We start from the raw sequence: 19,394 nt of genomic DNA, 5'->3' as shown, positions 1-19,394 counted from the left end.
GTGGTTGAGAGTCCGCCTGCCGATGCAGGGGACACGGGTTCGTGCCCCGGTCTGGGAAGATCCCACATGCTGCGGAGCGGCTGGGCCCGTGAGCCATGGCCGCTGAGCCTGGGCGTCCGGAGCCTGTGCTCCGCAACGGGAGAGGCTGCGACAGTGAGAGGCCCGCGTACAGCAAAAAAAAAAAAATTCCTAGGAAAAAGTACTCCGGCAGGACTTCCCTGCGGGTCAAGGGGTTAAGACTTCGCCTTCCAATGCAGGGGGTGCGGGTTCGATCCCTGGTTGGTGAGCTAAGAACCCACATGCCTCACAGCCAAAAAACCAAAACATAAAACGGAAGCAATATTGTAACAAATTCAATAAAAACTTTAAAAATGGTCCACATTTAAAAAAAATCTTAAAAAAAAAAGTACTTTGGTTGCAGCATGGGAAAATGTTTGAATGTGGCCCCAAGTGAATGTGGAGAGACCAGTTGGAGGGTAATTCTGTCACCCAGGAAAGAGATGATAGTAACTTAGTCTGGGTGGGTAGACAGAGTGTAAAGTGAGTACATTTAGAGGATATTTACATTATATCCTTAGACCTTATCCATCTTATAGCTGAAAGTTTGTAAGCGTCTCTCAGCTGTCTAATTTCAGAAGATCTGATGTAAAACATGGTGAGCTACAGTGGATAACATTGTATTATATAATTTAAAAAAGATATTTAGGAGGGTAAAACAAACAGACTTTAGTGACTAGTTGGTACATTAGCCTTCTAAGGCTGTGATAACAAACTGCCACAGATTTGGTGGTTTAAAACAACATAAATTTATTCTCTCACAATTCTGGAGACCAGAAGTCTGAAATCAAGATGTTCGCGGAGTTGGTTTCTTCTGAAGACCAGAAGTCTGAAATCAAGATGTTGGCGGAGTTGGTTTCTTCTGAAGGCTCTGCAAGAGAATTCACTTCATGCCCCTCTCCTAATTGATGGCACCATCAGCAATCCTTTGGGTTCCTTTGGCTTATAGATGCCTCACTCCAATCTCCTCCTCCATCTTCACATGGCCTTCTTCCCAGTGTCTCCATGTGGAGACATGGAGACACTCCGTGTCTTCTCTTCTTCTTTCTTTTTTTCCCCCACTATTTGATTTTTTTTAATTTAATTTTTATTTTATATTGGAGTATAGTTGATTTACAATGTTGTATTAGTTTCAGGTGTACAGCTAAGTGATTCAGTTATACATATACATATATTCATTCTTTTTCAGATTCTTTTCCCATGTAGGTTATTACAGAATATTAAGTAGAGTTCCTTGCGCTATACAGTAGGTCCTTGTTGATTATCTATTTTGTATATAGTAGTTTGTATATGTTAAACCCAAACTCCTAATTTATCCCTCCCCAAAATATGGAACACTTCGTGAATTTGCATGTCATCCTTGCACAGGGGCCATGCTGATCTGCTCTGTAGCATTCCAGTTTTAGTATATGTGCTGCCAAAGTGAGCACTCCTCTTTTTTCTTTTATAATGACATCCATCACACCTATTTATTAGGTCTGTTAGGAGAGGGGGTATGTCTAATCCAGGATTATCTCATTTTGGGAGCCTTATCTTAATTATATCTACAAAGACCCTTTTCTAAATAAAGTCACATTCACAGGTACTTGCGGTTAGGACTTGGATATATCTTTTGGGGGGACACAATTCAACCCACTACACCTGGATAAGGAGTAAGAAAGAGGGAGGTATCAAGGATGACTCTTGGGTTTTAGGTGTGTGAACTAAAGTACTGTCATTTGGTGAGATATGGAATATTATAATAGGAGCAGATTTGGAGAAGGCAATTATGAGTTTAGACTTGGACATATTGGGATCAAGGTGACTTTGAGACTACCAAGCAGATATATTGGGTACACAGTTGGCATATAGGACCTGGAGAAACTGAGTGGAGGGTGGTGGTATGTATTAAGATGGAGAATGCTGGAAGAAAACTAGGAAAGACTCAGTCATGTTATGTTTATGATGTCTAAAAATATCTACATGTAAGTATCAAGAAGGCATTTGGATTATAATGTTGGAGCTGTAGATAACAAATTCAAGAGTCCATTTTATAGATGATCATCTAAATCATGAGATTGCCGAGGGTAAAGGGGGTTGAATAAGAAGAAAAGAGGGTTCAGAACTATTCCATTAGGAAATTTCAGCTACAAAGGAAGAATTCTCTCTTCCCTTGAGGAGACTGAGAAGTAGTGGCCAAAGAGGTAGGAGGAAAACTAAGAGAGTATGGCAACAATAGAATAATAAAAACTGAGGAAAAGGAGTGTTTCTTTTAAAAGGTTGAAAGCCAGGTGAAAGAGTGTTTCAAAATGGAGGGAGTGATTAACAGAATGAATGCTGTTGAAAGATCAAGCAAGATAGAGACTGACATTTTTTCCTTAAATTAGGGACAGGGAAGTCATTGATGAGGGTAAAGAATTGTGGACAGAAGCTAGAATGGAATAAATTGGGGCGGGGGGGGGGCAGGTGACAAGTGAGAAAATAGAGAAATCTTTAAAATGGTATTTTTTGGAAATAAACTTACAAAAAGCTATAAACATAAAATAGTACAAAGAACACATACATCTTTCCCAGATTTGCCTACTGTTAACATTTTAGAAAATTTTATTGAAGTATAGTTTACAATGTTGTGTTAAGCAAAGTGACTTGGTTGTCCATATATTTATTCTTTTTCACATTCTTTTCCATTATGGTTTATCACAGGATATTGAATATGTTCCCTGTGCTATGCAATAGGACCTTGTTGTTTATCCACTGTTAACATTTTATCCCATTTACTTTATCCCTTGTTCTGTGTGTATGTGTGTGCATGCATAATTTTTTTTTCTAAATCATTTGAGGGTAAATTACGTATATCATGGCCTTTTATCCCAAATACTCTAGTGTACATTTCCTAAGAGCAGAAATATTTTCTTACGGAATATAGCAATTGTTAATTATAAATATCAATTTTTACATTGACACCTTTACTTAATACACTGTGCTGCGACTTCCCTGGTGGCGAAGTGGTTAAGAATCCGCCTGCCAATACAAGGGACACGGGTTCAATCCCTGGTCTGGGAAGATCCCACATGCCGCGGAGCAACTAAGTCCATGCACCACAACTACTGAGCCTAAGCCTGCGCTCTAGAGCCTGCAAGCCACAACTACTGAGCCCGTGCGCCTAGAACCTGTGCACCACAACAAAGAGCAGCCCCTGCTTGCTGCAACTAGAGAAAGCCCACGGGCAACAACAAAGACCCAACGCAGCCAAAAATAAAGTAAATAAATAAATAAATTTATGGAAAAAAAATATCCACTGTGCTTATGACAATTGTGTCAGATGATCTAATAAAGTCCTTCATAGAATGTTTTCCTTTTCTCTACCTAATACAAAACCCAGTTTAGGGGCAGGTATTGCATGTACTTGTCATATTGTTTTAATTTTATTTAATCTCAAGTCTGTCCACAGCTTTTATTTGCCTTCTATGATACTGCCTTTTTTTGAAGAATAGAGTACCCCCCATTTCATTTTTTAAAATAGAATTTTCCTCATTTCAAGTTCATCTGATGATTTTGTGTGATTAGACTGAGGTTGTACATCCTCGGCCGCACTGTATCCTTCTCTGGGTATCACATCTGGAGGTGCACAATGTGTAAACATCTTTTTAAAGCAGCTCACTTGTTCAGGGGAGGAGAGAGAGAGGTTATAGGTATAAGGCAGCATTTTCCAACCTTGGCTATAAATTAGAATGACTTGAGTGGCTTTTAATACCAGTGTAAAGGCTCCTCCTCCAGAGATATTGACTGAATTTGTCTTGGGTATGGCCCAGACATCAGCATTTTTAAAAAAACCTCCCTAAATGTTGCTGCTAATGTGCAGCTAAGTGAGAAAAAGTGTATGCAGGTGTTGATGATGGTGATTTAACATGATAGAAGGTTAAGCTTTTGAATGCTATTTGGAAATCCAGTGTAACAAGAAAAAAGTTGATTAAAGAAAGAGGAGCTTTGAGGTCTTTTTTGGAGGCCTTTGTACTCTCCTTGAGTACAATTGTAGCAAAATAATAGTATGGGATAATGGTACCATTCTTCACTCTTCAATAACGAGAATTGGGTCATACACATAGAATATGACTAATTACGTGTTTTTTGTTTTAAGGAAGGAAATTCTTTTTAAAAATAATTATTTTATGTTTGGCTGCGTTGTGTCTTCGTTGCTGCGCACGAGCTTTTCTCTAGCTGCGGCAAGCGGGGGCTACTCTTCGTTGCAGTGCGCAGGCTTCTCATTGCAGTGGCTTCTCATATTGCAGAGCACGGGCTCTAGGTGCGCAGGCTTCAGTAATTGTGGCACGTGGGCTCAGTAGTTGTGGCTCGTGGGCTCTAGAGTGCAGGCTCAGTAGTTGTGGCGCATGGGCTTAGTTGCTCCGCAGCATGTGGGATCTTCCCAGACCAGGCTCAAACCTGTGTCCCTGCAGTAGCAGGCAGATTCTTAACCACTGTGCCACCAGGGAAACCCTAATTACATGTGTTTTGAGAATTTCTGTGAAAGTCAGATTTCTCAGAAATGTAAGAATCCAAGTATACCAATAGTTTTTCATATTTTAATATTAATATTAATTAATATTTTACAGCAGAGATTAAGAATATGCCTTCTCATCATAATGATTTCATCTGATTTATAGGACTGTACCAGGATATATTATTTATGCCTGAGTTGTAGTAATGTAATATGGTATCAAAAGTTTTTGATGTCAGACCCTTAAGGACCACAGAAAGGATATGCTACACCTTGAAAGAAGTTTTTTTTTCTTTGTAAGATAGGATATGATACTACTTATCAGAGAAGTCGGAAAGTTTTATTGTTGAAAGTGGGACATATAACCACTAATCACTAAGAAGAACCACTATCATTGTTTATTATGCAATACATATTACTGTAGACAAAGTTACAAAATATAAATGTGTCAATTTTGAAGTCTGCACTGATAAAATAGAAGGGTTGTATGGGCTATTATGGTTCATAAAACCTTCTTCTATTGACCGTGGGAGAGAAAGGAGTTGAACAAAATAAACAATTTGAAGAAACTGTATTTTTAAAAGAGTATGATTTCACAGAGGAAGAAATAGAGTGGTTGCTTGAAAAAAATAAGTTAATAAGTTAGGGAAGGTTTGACAGCAGGAAGAAAATTGCAAGGTTAAATTCTCTAGGCATAGAGGAAAAAGGTTGAAAAGACAGACGATTGAGATTAGATTCTCTTAGCTACCCTCATCTTTACCATCGTACAGCTATACTTATGTCTAGATATCTCCTACATTAACTTAAATTTTTTTATTGGGGTGAAATTCACATAAAATAAAGCCATTTAAAAACGTGCAATTTTAGCTTTTTCCAGGCGGCGGGGACGGAGGTGGGGCTGGCGGGTCCGCGCAGCCTCGGGGCCAGAGCCCGGGTCCCCGCCCGCCCCAGCGCCCGCCGCCGGCCGAGACCCGCGCCCCGCGCTTCCGTCCTGGGTCGCGGTGGCCGGAGGCGCACCCGGGTCCGCGGGACAGGCGGGCGCAGAGGTCGCTTGTGTTGGGGGGGCGTGGTACGGCGAGGTTCCGGCGCCTCGGCGGAGCATCGCGGGTCCAGGGCTGGGGGCGCCGCGGCTTGCCATGCTCTCCGCACTTTCCCGGCTCGGAAGCCTCGAGAACACGGCTAAGCAGCAGTAATTTAATGGGGACTTTGCCTGCTGGGAACTAGGGGCCTGCTGGGGTCTCAGTTCTTGGCTGGCCCCGGAACACGAGGTTGCCAGGCGTGTGACAGCAGCAGGTAGGAGTGAGCCGCTGGTGCAGTGATGAGCAGGAGAGGAAGGACGGCGGCTGTTGGCCTGTGAACCCAGGCAAGAATGACCAGCCAACACAATCCAGACCAAGGTCCGTGGGCCCAGCTCGGTCCTGTGCGGCTGGTCAGTGGAATAGACCTGCAGGTGTGGCTCTTGTCACTCTAGGACTGGCTTCAAGACAGATCCTGCTGATGAACCCAGGGCACGGTCCTCAGTTCTCCAGGAGAGTGCGCCGGAGTGGAGCCAGGGTGTTGTGCCCGACTCAGCGACTCAGCACGGCGGCCACGCACGTCCAGTCTGCCGGCAAGGGCAGTGGGGAGCCGGGGGAAGTCATGGCCTTGAGAATGTCCTCTGATGAAAAAGAACCTGCAGGCTTATCAAATAACTTTTGTGTGGATCAGCAGTGCTGAGGCAGCAGGCGTGATACAGAAGTGTGAGCAGAGACCATCTGGAATCCCCAAACTCCAGGGAAACTAGAGGTAACAGCCAGCCTAGTGAAGAGGACAGGAGTTGGGGGCCGGTGGTGGTGGCAGCAGCCCAGCAGGTGCCCCTCGTCTCAGGGCCTTAATCCTGGCTCCAGCCGAGTGGTCAGGGGAGCTGCAAAGTCTTCTGGGCGAGCAGAGCCCACAGTCCTGAGCTGTTCTTCGCTGTGTTTGGGTCATCTCCCCCCATCCAAGGGGAGAAATCTAGATGAGGTTTAAGAATCAGTGCTTTAAGAATGTGGATCTCGTAGTTGAAACCTTGGAACACGTGTTTTCAGCACAAGGTGTTGCAGTGAAGGGAAGGATTTAACGCCTTTTCAAGGAGGGTGTCTCCGTGTGGGCAGAACTAGAGAATAAATGGGTCTTAAATAAACAACAAAACAAAAACCCGTGCAATTTGGGACTTCCCTGGTGGCACAGTGGTTAAGAATCCGCCTGCCAATGCAGGGGACATGGGTTCGAGCCCTGGTCCGGGAAGATCCCACATGCCGCAGAGCAACTAAACTCATGCGCCACAACTACTGAGCCTGCACTCTAGAGCCCACGGGCCACAACTTCTGAGCCTGCGTGCTGCAACTACTGAAGCCCACGCGCCTAGAGCCTGTGCTCTGCAACAAGAGAAGCCATCTCAATGAGAAGCCCGCGAACCGCATCGAAGAGTAGCCCCCGCTCGCAGCAACTAGAGAACGCCCATGCGCAGCAATGAAGACCCAACGCAGCCAAAACTAAACTAAAAAAAAAAAAAAAAGTGCAATTCAATGGCATTTAGTACATTCACAGTGTCATGCAACCACCACCTGTATCTTGTTCTAAAACATGTTCATCACACAAAAGAAAACCCCATATCCATGAGGCATTCCTGTCCTATTTTTCCCGTTTCCCCAGCCATTGACAATCTCCCATCTGCTTTCTTTCTCTATGGATTTACCTATTCTGGACAGTTCATATAAATGGAATTATATAATATGTGACCTTTTGTGTCAGGCTCCTTTTACTTAGCATAATGTTTTTGAGATTCATCCACTTTGTATCATGTATTGGTACTTAATTCCTTTTTATGGCTAATAGTCTGTTGTGTGTATATATCACATTCTGTTTATCCACTCCTCTATTGATGGACATTTCGGTTGCTTCCATCATTTGTTTTTTATGAATAGTGCAGCTGTGAACATTCATGTACAAGTTTTTGTTTGAACATCTGTTTTCAATTCTTTTGGGTATATACCTAGGAGTAGAATTGCTGGGTCATATGGTAATTCTATGTTACTGAGGAAAAACCAAACATTTTCACAGCAGCTATACCATTTTACATTTCTACCAGCAATGTGTGAGGGTTCCACTTTCTCCACATCCTCTACAACACCTGTTATTTTCGACTTTTTTGATTATAGTCCTTCTAGTGGGTGTGAGTGCTATCTCACTGAGGTTTTGATTTGCATTTCCCTGGTGATTAATTATGTTGAGCATCATTTCATATGCTTATTAACAGCTATTAGCATATCTTCTTCAGAGAAATGTCTGGTCAAGTCCTTTACTCGTATTTGTTTATTTATTTATTTATTTTTGGCTGCGTTGGGTCTCCGTTGCTGCGCGCGGGCTTTTCTCTAGTTGCGGTGAGCGGGGGCTACTCTTCGTTACGGTGCACGGGCTTCTCATTGCGGTGGCTTCTCTTGTTGCAGAGCACGGGCTCTAGGCTCGCGGGCTTCAATAGGTGTGGCACGTGGGCTCAGTAGTTGTGGCTTGTGGGCTCTAGAGCACAGGCTCAGTAGTTGTGGCGCATGGGCTTAGTTGCTCCGCGGCATGTGGGATCTTCCCGGACCAGGGCTGGATCCCGTGTCTCCTGCTTTGGCAGGTGGATTCTTAACCACTGCACCACCGGGGAAGCCCCTTTACTCATTTTTAAATTGGGTTGTTTGTCTTCTTGTAGTTGAGTTCTTTATATATTCTGGATAGTAGACCCTTATGTATATGAATTGCAAATATTTTCTCTTTTCCTATATTAGCTTTTCCACCTGTGTCTTGGAGGTCATTTCTTCTGAAAGATCTTGATACTAAATGTATTGCTAACTGTGCCCTAGCCACTTAGTTTTTACTTAGGGCCTTGAAAAATGCTCATTATAAAAGACACTTGACGTTTCTTAAACTGGGTGCTAGGTACATGGATGACCATTTTATTTACACATTTTAGTACCCATATATAGGTTACATTCACTCTTGTGTGTGCGTATATATATTTTAAAGGCTTGACAATGCTGCTTCCTCTAATTCTCCATTCTCCTACTACTGTCCTTTCATTGACATACTTCTAGAATGAGCTGTCTATATTTGCCAGTTCATTTTATCCACAACTAGTGCCTCTTTAATCCCTCGCAATACAGCTTATTTGTCCATCCTGATATAGCGACACCTTTGAGTCTCTGTCCCACCTCCATCTTTAGTCTTTCTTCCTAGATGATGTTACTCATGACTCACCTAGTTTCATTATGCAGATGACTCTTCAATCTGCGTCTCTAAACCGAAGCCCTAACCCAAGATTTAGAACTCTATATGCTGGATATTCTTACTTTACCAAATATATTTCTCCTATTAATCAAGTTATTAACAATCCAAGTCCCTATTTCTTCAAACCACATCAGTTTCAGTCTCAAGAGTTTTGTAGTAATTTGGCTGGTTCCTCCCTCTTCAGTCACTCCTTATATCTGATCAATTATCACATCTGGTGATTTCTACACTTCATTTCCATTCATTGCTTATCACCCCATTTTAATCCATTTTCATGGGGTGCTGGAATTATTTCAATAGCCCTCTCTGCCTGAGTCTACTTCCTCTTTCTCCTTAAGTGATAATGGAAATCTTTAAGAGAGGGTGATGTGATGAAACGTGGTCTTAGATAAAAAAGATAACTTTGGTAGTATTGGGGAAGATGAAGTGGAGAAGGAAGAGTTTTGACCTGAGGCGAAGAAACCCTAAATTGTGGCAATGGATCGGTGGATATAAAAGTGTAAAGTCGACTAGCGACCAATTAGAGCTGGAAGGACTTAACATCTAACATACTGTATTCTACTCCCATAAATTAAGTACGTCAAGTGCATTTTTGCTAAGCGAGCCATACCCGTGCTTCTGTAAGGACAGTCACGTTCCGCGTGGGCCAACCAGCCTCCGTCATCCAGACGCCGGATCCCAGATTGGCAGTTGGAGTGTCACGGAGCGGGTCTCTCTAGCTACCGTCTCTATGGTTCGTGGAATCTCCAGGTCGGGGCTTGACCGGTCTGGCTTTTGCGCGTGCGCTAGCCCAGGCGGGTGCCCGCCCTCCCGCAACAGCCCGAATTCCCGGGAGGGAGGGGCGGGTCTGGGAACGGTGCGGCGGCAGCCGCTGCTGCCCCAGCACTCAGGGCTCTTTCCGGACCGAGCTCGTGCCTCCTCGGGTGGCGCTCACCCGGCCCCAGATGGTGGGTCCGGAGGATGCCGGAACCTGCTCGGGAAGAAACCCCAAGTTGCTCCCTGTGCCGGCGCCCGAGCCCGCAGGCCTGGACGGGAAGATGATTCGGGCCACGGACGGCTTTGGCGGAGGCGCCGGCGCTGTGGAGACTCCGGAGGAGCAGGAGGAGGAAGAAGAGGAGGAGGAGACGCCGCCGCCTCAGCAGCTCCTTAGGCGTTATCTCGCGGAGACCGGGGGGCAGCTGGAGCCCGGGCTGTGCTACTGTCCGCTCCCCGCCGGCCAGCCCCGCGTTCTGCCGCGCTCCGCAGCCCCGCACTCGGACGCCTGCCTGCCGGACGCGGGCTCCAAGCACCGCGGCGCGGAAGCGGCGGATGTCCGCGCGGCGCGGCACGGAGGCATGACCAACGGGGACTCGGGCTTTCTGCCGGGCCCAGACTATCGCGACCTGGCCCACGCCGGCGGCCGGGAGCCGCGCCACCGCCGCCTCCGCCCGGAGGGGCCTGGCGACGAGGGCGCGGACGGCGCGGGCAGCCCGTCCGACTGGGCCGCGCCGCTCGAGGACCCGCTGCGGAGCTGCTGCCTGGCGGCGGCGGACGCCAAAAGGCCCGAGGATGCGGGCAGCGGCTCGGGGGGCAGTCCGGCCAGCAGCGGCAGTGGCAGCGAGGACTTGGAGCAGCCGGGAGCCGGCCCCGGGGGTCCCGAGGAGGGCGCGTCGCCGGTCACCTCGGCCGAGAGGACTAGCGGAGGCGCCGGCGCCGAGTCGCGCCTCGTTTTCTCCGACGTTCACTTGAACTCTCGGAACACATTCGAGGTGAGCCGCCACCAGAGCGCCCGCGACCACCTGCCGCCGTCGGCGCCGCCGGTGCCCTCGCCTGCCGCGGAGCAGGGCCCCGCGGGGACCTCGGCCCGGGCTCGACGGAGCGGCGGCTTCGCCGACTTCTTCGCCAGGTACAGCGCAGACTGCGCCGGGGTTCGGGGAGGGCTCGGGCCGGGAGCTGGCGAAGAGCGGCGTGGAGGCTCTCTCTGGCGTCCGGATTGAGCTTTGATTTTTCACCGGGGGAAGAGGAACTAGGTCTGCGTTGTGTATCGGAGAAGTTGTGAGCGCGGGGAGCCAGGCTTTCTGTTCCCTTGTCCGCTGGACGGTCTACCTGCCATTCACACCTGGTTTCTGTGTTTTCAGGCCGGCGTGCTAGTGTCTTACCTACAGTTTTCCGTCTTCCGGAAAAGCAGACCACCTTCCTCGTCTCCATGTACTACAAAGAATTAGGGGCGGGTGGCGGGGCGGTGCGGTGCGTGTGTACGGGTGCGGTTGTGAAAGAGAAAGGGAAGTCATTTTGGAGAGCTATTTGCGTGGAGTCTAAACCCATTCAAGTAGTTTGGGAATTCTTGAAAGTAGAGGTGGTTGTGTTTCATAGCCTTTAACAGCTTGTTTCAGTGGCCTGTATTAAAATGCCGTCAGTTTGGTGTTTAGAATTTGATCCTGGCCTTTAAGCCAAATTACTATGGCGCTTTATGTAGAAAATCCCTCTTTCCTTTTATCAGATTGGCCTCTACCTTTTTAAAGCATCTTCTTTTTAATTTTTTATGGTGTTGTATATGTGATTTGACCTGCTATTCTTGAAATTAAATTACGGTGCTGGACACTACAGGGTTCAGAGTGGGACTTTGATAGGGATAAATATGTCGTTAGAAAATACTCATTTTAATGTACATTAATGAAAAAGCAATTTCTTTTGGGTCACATTTTGACACGCTTATTTTTTTTTAAGTCTCTAGGAAAACAGGAAAGTATTCCCAACTTGTAAAACTCTCCCTTTCAAAGTTCTTTCTCCTTTCTCTTGTGTTTTTGTTCCCTTTTTAGGGATCTTGACAAAACCAGAAGTAAACGAAATAAGGAATGCGACTCAAGTTTTAGAGGATTATACAGTTAGTGTGCATATTTGTAGACACACAGGCACAGTTTTCTGATTAATATTTCTTACTCCTTTTTCTACGTTATTAACTTATTTTTCCTGCTTGTATAAATTTACGAATAAATTATGAAGTTGTTTAAGTCAAGATTGGGAAAGCCTAATTATGTGTTACTCGTAGGACAACATATATAGTAGTGAGATCTGTATTTGTGTCTGCAATTGCAAAGATATACTTAAAGCTTGTAGTGGCAATATTTTAAATGCACTTAAGGGGGCTTTCCTGGTGGTGCAGTGGTTAGGAATCTGCCTGCCAATGTGGGGGACACAGGTTCGAGCCCTGGCCAGGGGAGAATCCCACATGACGCGGAGCAATGAAGCCGATGCGCCACAACTACCAAGTCTGCGCTCTAGAGCCCGCCAGCCACAACTACTGAGCCTGTGTGCCACAACTACTGAAGCCCGCATGCCTAGAGCCCGTGTTCTGCAACAAGAGAAGCCACCACAATGAGAAGCCCGCACACCATAATGAAGACCAAACGCAGCCAAAAATAATAAATAAATAAATAAAACTGCCTGACAGCTGACATAAAAACATGACCAATAAGCACCCAAAAGTTCCACAAGGTTACAAGTAAAAAAACTTAACACACCTTAAGTGCTTTTTAATTAATTTATTTATTTATTTATTTTTGGCTGCGTTGGGTCTTTGTTACTGTGCGGGGGCTTTCTCTAGTTGCCGTGAGCAGGGACTGCTCTTTGTTGAGGTGCATGGGCTTCTCATTGCGGTGGCTTCTCTGGCTGTGGAGCACGGGCTCTAGGCGCACAGGCTTCAGTAGTTGTGGCTCACGGGCTGTAGAGCGCAGGCTAAGTAGTTGTGGCGCACGGACTTAGTTGCTCCGCGGCATGTGGGATCTTCCCAGACCAGGGCTCGAACCCTTGTCCCCTGCAATGGCAGGCGGGTTCTTAGCCACTGTGCCACCAGGGAAGCCCTGTCAGGCAGTTTTACACCTGAAAGGGGCTGTGGAGAGCACTAATTCAACCAGTATACCCAGAGTACTTGCTTGGTCCCTGACTTGGAGGTGGAGTGCAGGCTAGTGGGGATTAAGTTTGAAGACAGATACATTATATATGTATTGCAATATTCAAATAATAACAAGGCAAATCTGTTATAAGAGGCTTTCATATTATTGACAGTAGGCAGGAATTTTTATATAATTTAGAACATTTCTTTAACCTGTAGACTAATAGGACTTTAATTAGCATGGTAGTTGACATTCATATGATATACTTTTCACGTGTAGCAGAGCACTGGGTAGGAAATCAGTAAATTTAGGTCCCCTGAAGTTAATTTCTGTAAGCTTCATTTTTGAGATCTGAATGTCAAGATTCTAAGCATGGGGCTTCCCTGGTGGCGCAGTGGTTGAGAGTCCGCCTGCTGATGAAGGGGATGCGGGTTCGTGCCCCGGTCCGGGAAGATCCCATATGCCGCGGAGCGGTGGGACCTGTGAGCCATGGCTGCTGAGCCTGCACATCCGGAGCCTGTGCTCCGCGACGGGAGAGGCCACATTGGTGAGAGGCCCGTGTACCGCAAAAAAAAAAAAAAAAAAAAAAAAAGATTCTAAGCATCATTGCTTGCTTCATTTAACATTCTTGGGAAAGAGCAGAATCAGACAGAGGCATAATTTTTCTCTTAGCATTTAGTCAAAGCCTTAACTGGATTCTGAACACCTTAAAGGCAGAGACTGTGATGTTTATTTCTGAATCTACAGTACCTAGCGCTAGTATGAAGAATCCCATTCAGATTGTGTTGAAGTGACAACTTGCACAGACTCTCTGTTTTTACTCCTCTCTAGGTAGTGTAATTTTGAACAAATCGTCCATCCCCGAAGAGAATAATCAGAAATTTCCCTTATCCCTACAACCTAAGAGTGGTTTTTCTTCCTGTGCACAGTTGTGATTCTCAATTCTGAAACCCAGATGAGGCCTTCCTTTGGGGATATCTTGTTCTAGGATGTATTCCTGTTCTTGGTGCAGCCCCTTCCCTCACTTCATTTTTTGGTGAGGAATCTCACTGTCTAAAGAGAGGAGTTTAGTTAGCTAATAGCAGAGCTGGGATTGGGAACCAGGATTTCTGATTTTCAGTCCAGGAATTTGATTATAACTTCTGTTTACCTGTGACTCTTTTTCTTCCCGCCTGATTATCTCCATCATTCCCTTCTCCTTTCCACTTCCTCTCTTTCTCTTAACTGGGCAAAAAATTTATAACAGAAATAGTTTGAAAGAATAGTTTCATGTTTGTTTTAACCTTTTACAAGTAAAGAGAGGGGACCATTTTATAGCAGCATATCTATTACTACAAAAATATGTTCAATCAAGACACATCATTGACAGGGGCTTCATTGAGTAGGGTAGAAATCATGTAGGAGAAAAAGGCATTTGGTCCAGGATGGGACAGCTCTCATCATCTCCTGCTTGCCCTCCCTTCTAGATGAGGTGAGTTCTATTTCAGTCCCTGTTGGGGGCTTGCCCTAGCTTCACACGGGCATCTCTCTGTGTTTATGGTGACTTGATTACGGGAGGCCTAGAAGTAACATTCCTTTAGATCCTTAGCCCTTTCCTGTCTATAAAAGTTTTGAAATGCTAGGTGAGTACCACTACTGCCACTATCACCAACTTAGCAGTGAGAAGAAGATGAAAGCTTAAAAGCAAATCTCTTGTGTTTTCAGGCTAGCCTTCGTTTCTCAAGGATCTGTTTATTACTCTGTTTTGAAAGTGAAGTAGCTTTAAACCATTTTTATGTGTCCTTTAAGCAAATTCATGTCTTAATTGTTTTCAGACTAGAGTGGTTTATTCTTTAAGTCGATACACTCTTAATAGGTGTATTTTTAAAAACCTTTTAAATAAATAGATTGGGAGTTTGGGATTGATAAGTACACACTGCTATATTTAAAATAGATAACGAAGGACCTACTGTATAGCATAGGGAAATCTGCTCAATATTCTGTAGTAACCTAAATGGGAAAAGAATTTGAAAAAGGGTAGCTACATGTATGTGTATAACTAAATCACTTTGCTGTACCTGAAACTAACACAACATTGTTAATCAACTATATTCTAATATAAAATAAAAATTTTTTAAAGGCTGTTTAATACTTTTGAGGCTTGTTTGGATTGCACTGGCAGTTACTGTTGTTTAGAAACACGCAAGTATCTATCTGTGTCTCCTGGTAGTGTTGATAGTTTTTTACAAAATTTTCAAGATGAATCATAAGAATTCAGTGACTTAAAAGGGCATAGCTAAGGTAGGGGAAAAAATACTGAAGGTTTTTTTTCTTTTATCTGAAAAGATAGACTTTATAGATTGTGGAATCTATATAGACCTTTATAGATTGATTTTATAGATTCTGGGACATAGAGATTCATGTAGCTTTCCCGGTAATTATCGACTCTGAAACTTCCTAAACATTGTTGCACAAAATTATTTTCACGGAGCTCTTTTTATTATGAGTAGCTGAACAGGGAAGACTAGAAAGGCTCATTTAGTGATTTCTTTTCATACGTAGGCAGTCCCAATCTCCCCAATATGAAAATTGTTGAGAATATACTTTTTGTTATGATATTGAGAATAAAAACTTTCTAACAGTTATAATTTTTCTTAATTTAAGCTTCTCAGAAGCTATGAAATTTTCTCTCCTACTCAGAATTTAGTTGGTGAACACTAGTTGATGAAATCATTATTCACCTGACTGAGCCATCTATTGACCTCCGTCAGATAGGGCTCCTTTATTTGTTTAACTACAGTTTTAAGACCAGTTTCTCAAAAACTCCCTTCTTTAACATCTCAATAAAGAAAAGGCAAAATATCAAACTTCTGATAAGTTTTAAGAGATTTTTATAGCTCCCCAAAACAAGCAGTTCTTTAAAACAGGTGTGGTATGATTATAAGGAGAATGAAGAAATATCTTGCTGTAAACATTAAATTTTTGTTACTACAAGAGATTGTAAAAATAAAGGCTAAAGTATTTGTCTCACTAATGAAACTCTCTTGGACATTACTTATATATTAATATCTGTATATTAATATAATTACAGTGTTTAAAATTTTAGAAAAGCTGGAAAGAATGTGTAATCATTTGCTCTAGAATAAAAATAAGGGTCCTTTAGTGTTGTGAAGCTACCCATTATAATATTATTAGATTGAGAAGCTAATGGCTGAAGAGTCTTTTGTATCTTTCCCCTGTTTCTGACCCTTTTTCCCCTCTCAGATCCAGTATTTTCTTAAAGAAACCAACCAACCGCAAAACCCTAGATATCTATACTAAACAATTGGAAATCCAGCATTGGTTCAAGGACTTCATGGTTAGAGATGTGATCATCTGAATATAAATTAGCTAGAAAGTACTAGGAAACTCCAATTTTGGGGGACTAAGGTAGTTTTAATCGCCCAAACATATTATTTTGCTTTTTGTTTTCGTTTTTAATTTATTTATTTATTTTTGACTGTTTTGGGTCTTCATTGCTGCGTGCAGGCTTTCTCTAGTTGTGGCGAGTGGGGGCTACTCTTCGTTGCGGTGTGCGGGCTTCTCATTGCGGTGGCTTCTTGTTGCGGAGCACGGGCTCTAGGCGCGCAGGCTCAGTAGTTGTGGCACACGGGCTTAGCTGCTTTGCTGCTTTGAGATCTTCCCAGACCAGGGCTCGAACCCGTGTCCCATGCATTGGCAGGCGGATTCTTAACCACTGCGCCACCAGGGAAGTCCCCAAACATATTATTTTGAAGTGCTAAACTAAATTAACATTTTAACACTAAGCCCCAATAAGCAAAGCAGGCTATTGTTTGAATGTTAACTTGGAGTTAACTTGTTTGGTAGAAATTTTCTGAACTGTTCAAAATGGGCATAGAGATTTACTTTTCATTTTTTAAAATATTTTTTGTTTAAGAATAGTTTTATATTTATGGAAAAGTTGCAACAGTACTACAGAGAGTTCTGGCATACCCCTCACCCAGTTCCCTATGTTGGCAGCATCACATAACTGTGGTACATTTGTCACAACTTTTATTTGCTAGCCATCACCTAGTAAGGTGGTATTAATTTAGTATTGGAAATGAGTTAGACATGGTAATGAGTTCTTCAGGTGATCTAGAGCAATGGTTTTTAAAGCTTTTCAGTTCAGACTATTTGGAGCAACATTTACTAGATTTAACAACCAGTACCTATTTGTTATAAGTTTTTTTGTTGTTTTTTTTTTTTTTTTTTTTTTTTTTGCTGTACGTGGGCCTCTCACTGTTGTGGCCTCTCCCGTTGCGGAGCACAGTCTCCGGATGCGCAGGCTCAGCGGCCATGGCTCACGGGCCCAGCCTCTCCGCGGCATGTGGGATCTTCCCGGATCGGGGCACAAACCCGTGTCCCCTAGCATCGGCAGGCGGACTCTCAACCACTGCGCCACCAGGGAAACCCTATAAGGTTTTTTTTAGATTCTTGAAATATTCCTGTGACCTAACGGGTGAGGTTTATTTTTTTATTTTATACTCATTTGCCCAGAGTCAGATAGTTAATGAATTAAAAAAAATCAGTAACTAGACATAGATATGATTGCTAGGGTTTGGAGCTAAAACATTGATTTCTGTGAATTATAAGAAGTTTATGGGACTTCCCTGGTGGCGCAGTGGTTGGGAGTTCGCCTGCCGATGCAGGGGACACGGGTTCGTGCCCCGGTCTGGGAGGATCCCACATGCCGCAGAGCGGCTGGGCCCGTGAGCCATGACCGCTGAGCCTGCGCGTCCGGAACCTGTGCTCCGCAACGGGAGAGGCCACAACAGTGAGAGGCCCGCGTACAGCAAAAAAAAAAAAAAAAAAGTTTATGAACAAAAACATAGCTTTTGGTGTAGTGAAAATACTATTGTCTTGAGAAATAAGAAACTTGGCTTTTGTCCTAGGTAGTGTCTTTTCTTCTACCATTAAATAATTGTGTGATCTTGGGCAAATCATTAAATTTCTAGACTTCAGTTTACCCATCTGTGAAATTAGGAGATTCAGAGTCCCTTTCAGCTCCAATACGCTGTGATATTGCACAGTTCTCTTGTACTCATTGTTGTAGACCTCAAATATTTGTTGGCTAAATACTACAAATGTGAACCAAGTTAAAGAGGATGCTTAAAAAAACAGCTTGTTTTTTCATCTGTAAAATGAGAAGGTTGCCAGAGATAGAAATATCCCCTTCAACTCTAAATTCTACCTTGAACATTTTCTTCGGTAACGGTCTAACTCTGCCTCAGAGTAATCATGCTAAACATCAGTGATCTTTGTTTAGTTTCCCATATGCAGAGAGGACAGACCAGCAGCTCTCATTTTTTTTCTTTAGAAAATTCTAGATTTTTTTTTCTTTAAAATTTCTTTGGAGTAGGAATAGGGTAATAAGTAAATTCTAGTTAATCAATGAACTGGAATTTGAGACTTTTAACTTCCAGACCATGAGTTATTTCTCAAAGTTTGCCGGTGTTCCACTTGGGAGAACTGTTCCTAGCCTTTGTTGTACTTCAGAATCACCTAAAAGCACATGAAAAAAAAATTGGATTCTCCAGAATCCACAACCCCTACTTAGTTGGACTCAGGGGACTTGCTTTTGGCAGGTGGCATCTTCAAACTGTAGGATATAATGTAGTGGTTAAAGATGCGGGTTGTGTGGGCTTCCCTGGTGGCACAGTGGTTGAGAGTCCGCCTGCTGATGCAGGGGACGCGGGTTCGTGCCCTGGTCCAGGAGGATCCCACATGCTGCGGAGCGGCTGGGCCCATGAGCCACGGCCGCTGAGCCTGCGCGTCCGGAGCCTGTGCTCCGCAACGGGAGAGGCCACAACTGTGAGAGGCCCGCATACCGCGAAAAAAAAAAGAAGATGCTGGTTGTGGAGTTGGACTGCCTGGCTTTGAATAAGCTTACTAGCTGTGTAATTATGGACAAGTTACTTGACCTCTCTGGACCTTAGGCAACTCATCCATAAAATGGGGGTAATAGTGATACCTATCTCATGGGATTGTCATGAGGGTTAAATGAGATAATATACTAAGCGCCTTGTATTTATTATTTGGTATATAGTGAGGATTCAAATGTTATTCATACCACAGAAGACCTCCACAGTCCCTTCCCCAACTTCATCACTGAAATCAACTGGTTGAAAGAAAGGGAGAGACTGGAATGAATTTTTTCTGTACTCCCAGAAGAAACATTGCACAGTTGCTGTAGCAGATTTTTAAATAATTTGTATTGGGATTGGATGGGTGTCAAAATGGACTCTGGTGTAGTGATATAAAATTTCCAGAAGTAGTGAAGCTTTGCCTAAAAAGCAGATCTGAGAAGAAACTGAAAGGAGGGAATGTTGAGAAAGATTAAAATGTTTGCATCTTTTATTGTTTTAAGGAACTTTTACGACAGGCAGAAACAACTTTGTAAGTTTAAATTCATGAAATGTTTAATTTGGCTTACTCATACATTTCATACTTAGTATTTTGTGGTAGGAAAGCTTTGAGGAAAAGTGAAGACATTTGGAGATTTTGAGGTGATACAGCTGTTACCCATCAATGAATGTATTATTCAGAAAGGGAAAGCCAATCCTTTCTGAGGTGGCTTATTTATTCCTAGGAACCCTGTTAGCTACACTAAACGTTGTCCCCAGGGTGTGGTGGTTGCTAGTTGCTTAGACCCTAGGACGGTAATCATTAAACGTTAGTGC

The 19,394-nt window shown here is 43.8% G+C and overlaps 1 protein-coding gene and 1 non-coding gene across 6 annotated transcripts in view; one reads left to right on the top strand and one right to left on the bottom strand.

Annotated features, from left to right (window-relative positions):
• Positions 1-19,394, top strand: part of TBC1D12 (TBC1 domain family member 12) — a 126,196-nt gene that overhangs the window by 20,798 nt on the left and 86,004 nt on the right. Inside the window, exon 1 of one of the 5 annotated variants that reach the window (XM_019939668.3) lies at positions 9,615-10,706. The exons of 3 other annotated variants lie outside the window; for them this stretch is intronic. In XM_019939668.3, the coding sequence (XP_019795227.1) occupies positions 9,766-10,706 (941 nt within the window). In that variant the 5' untranslated portion in view covers positions 9,615-9,765. Of the gene's footprint in view, positions 1-9,614; positions 10,707-19,394 lie in introns of those variants that run through there. One more of the 5 variants, XM_019939667.3, reaches the window with a different exon arrangement.
• Positions 1,381-1,487, bottom strand: LOC117308610 (U6 spliceosomal RNA). The gene has a single exon (XR_004522700.1). It is a non-coding gene; the product is annotated as a U6 spliceosomal RNA (small nuclear RNA).

This window comes from Tursiops truncatus, chromosome 16 (assembly GCF_011762595.2).
Source record: "Tursiops truncatus isolate mTurTru1 chromosome 16, mTurTru1.mat.Y, whole genome shotgun sequence".
Classification (NCBI taxonomy): Eukaryota; Metazoa; Chordata; class Mammalia; order Artiodactyla; family Delphinidae; genus Tursiops; species Tursiops truncatus.
Note: the sequence above shows the minus strand (reverse complement) of the source record. Positions and strands in the feature narration are given on the sequence as shown.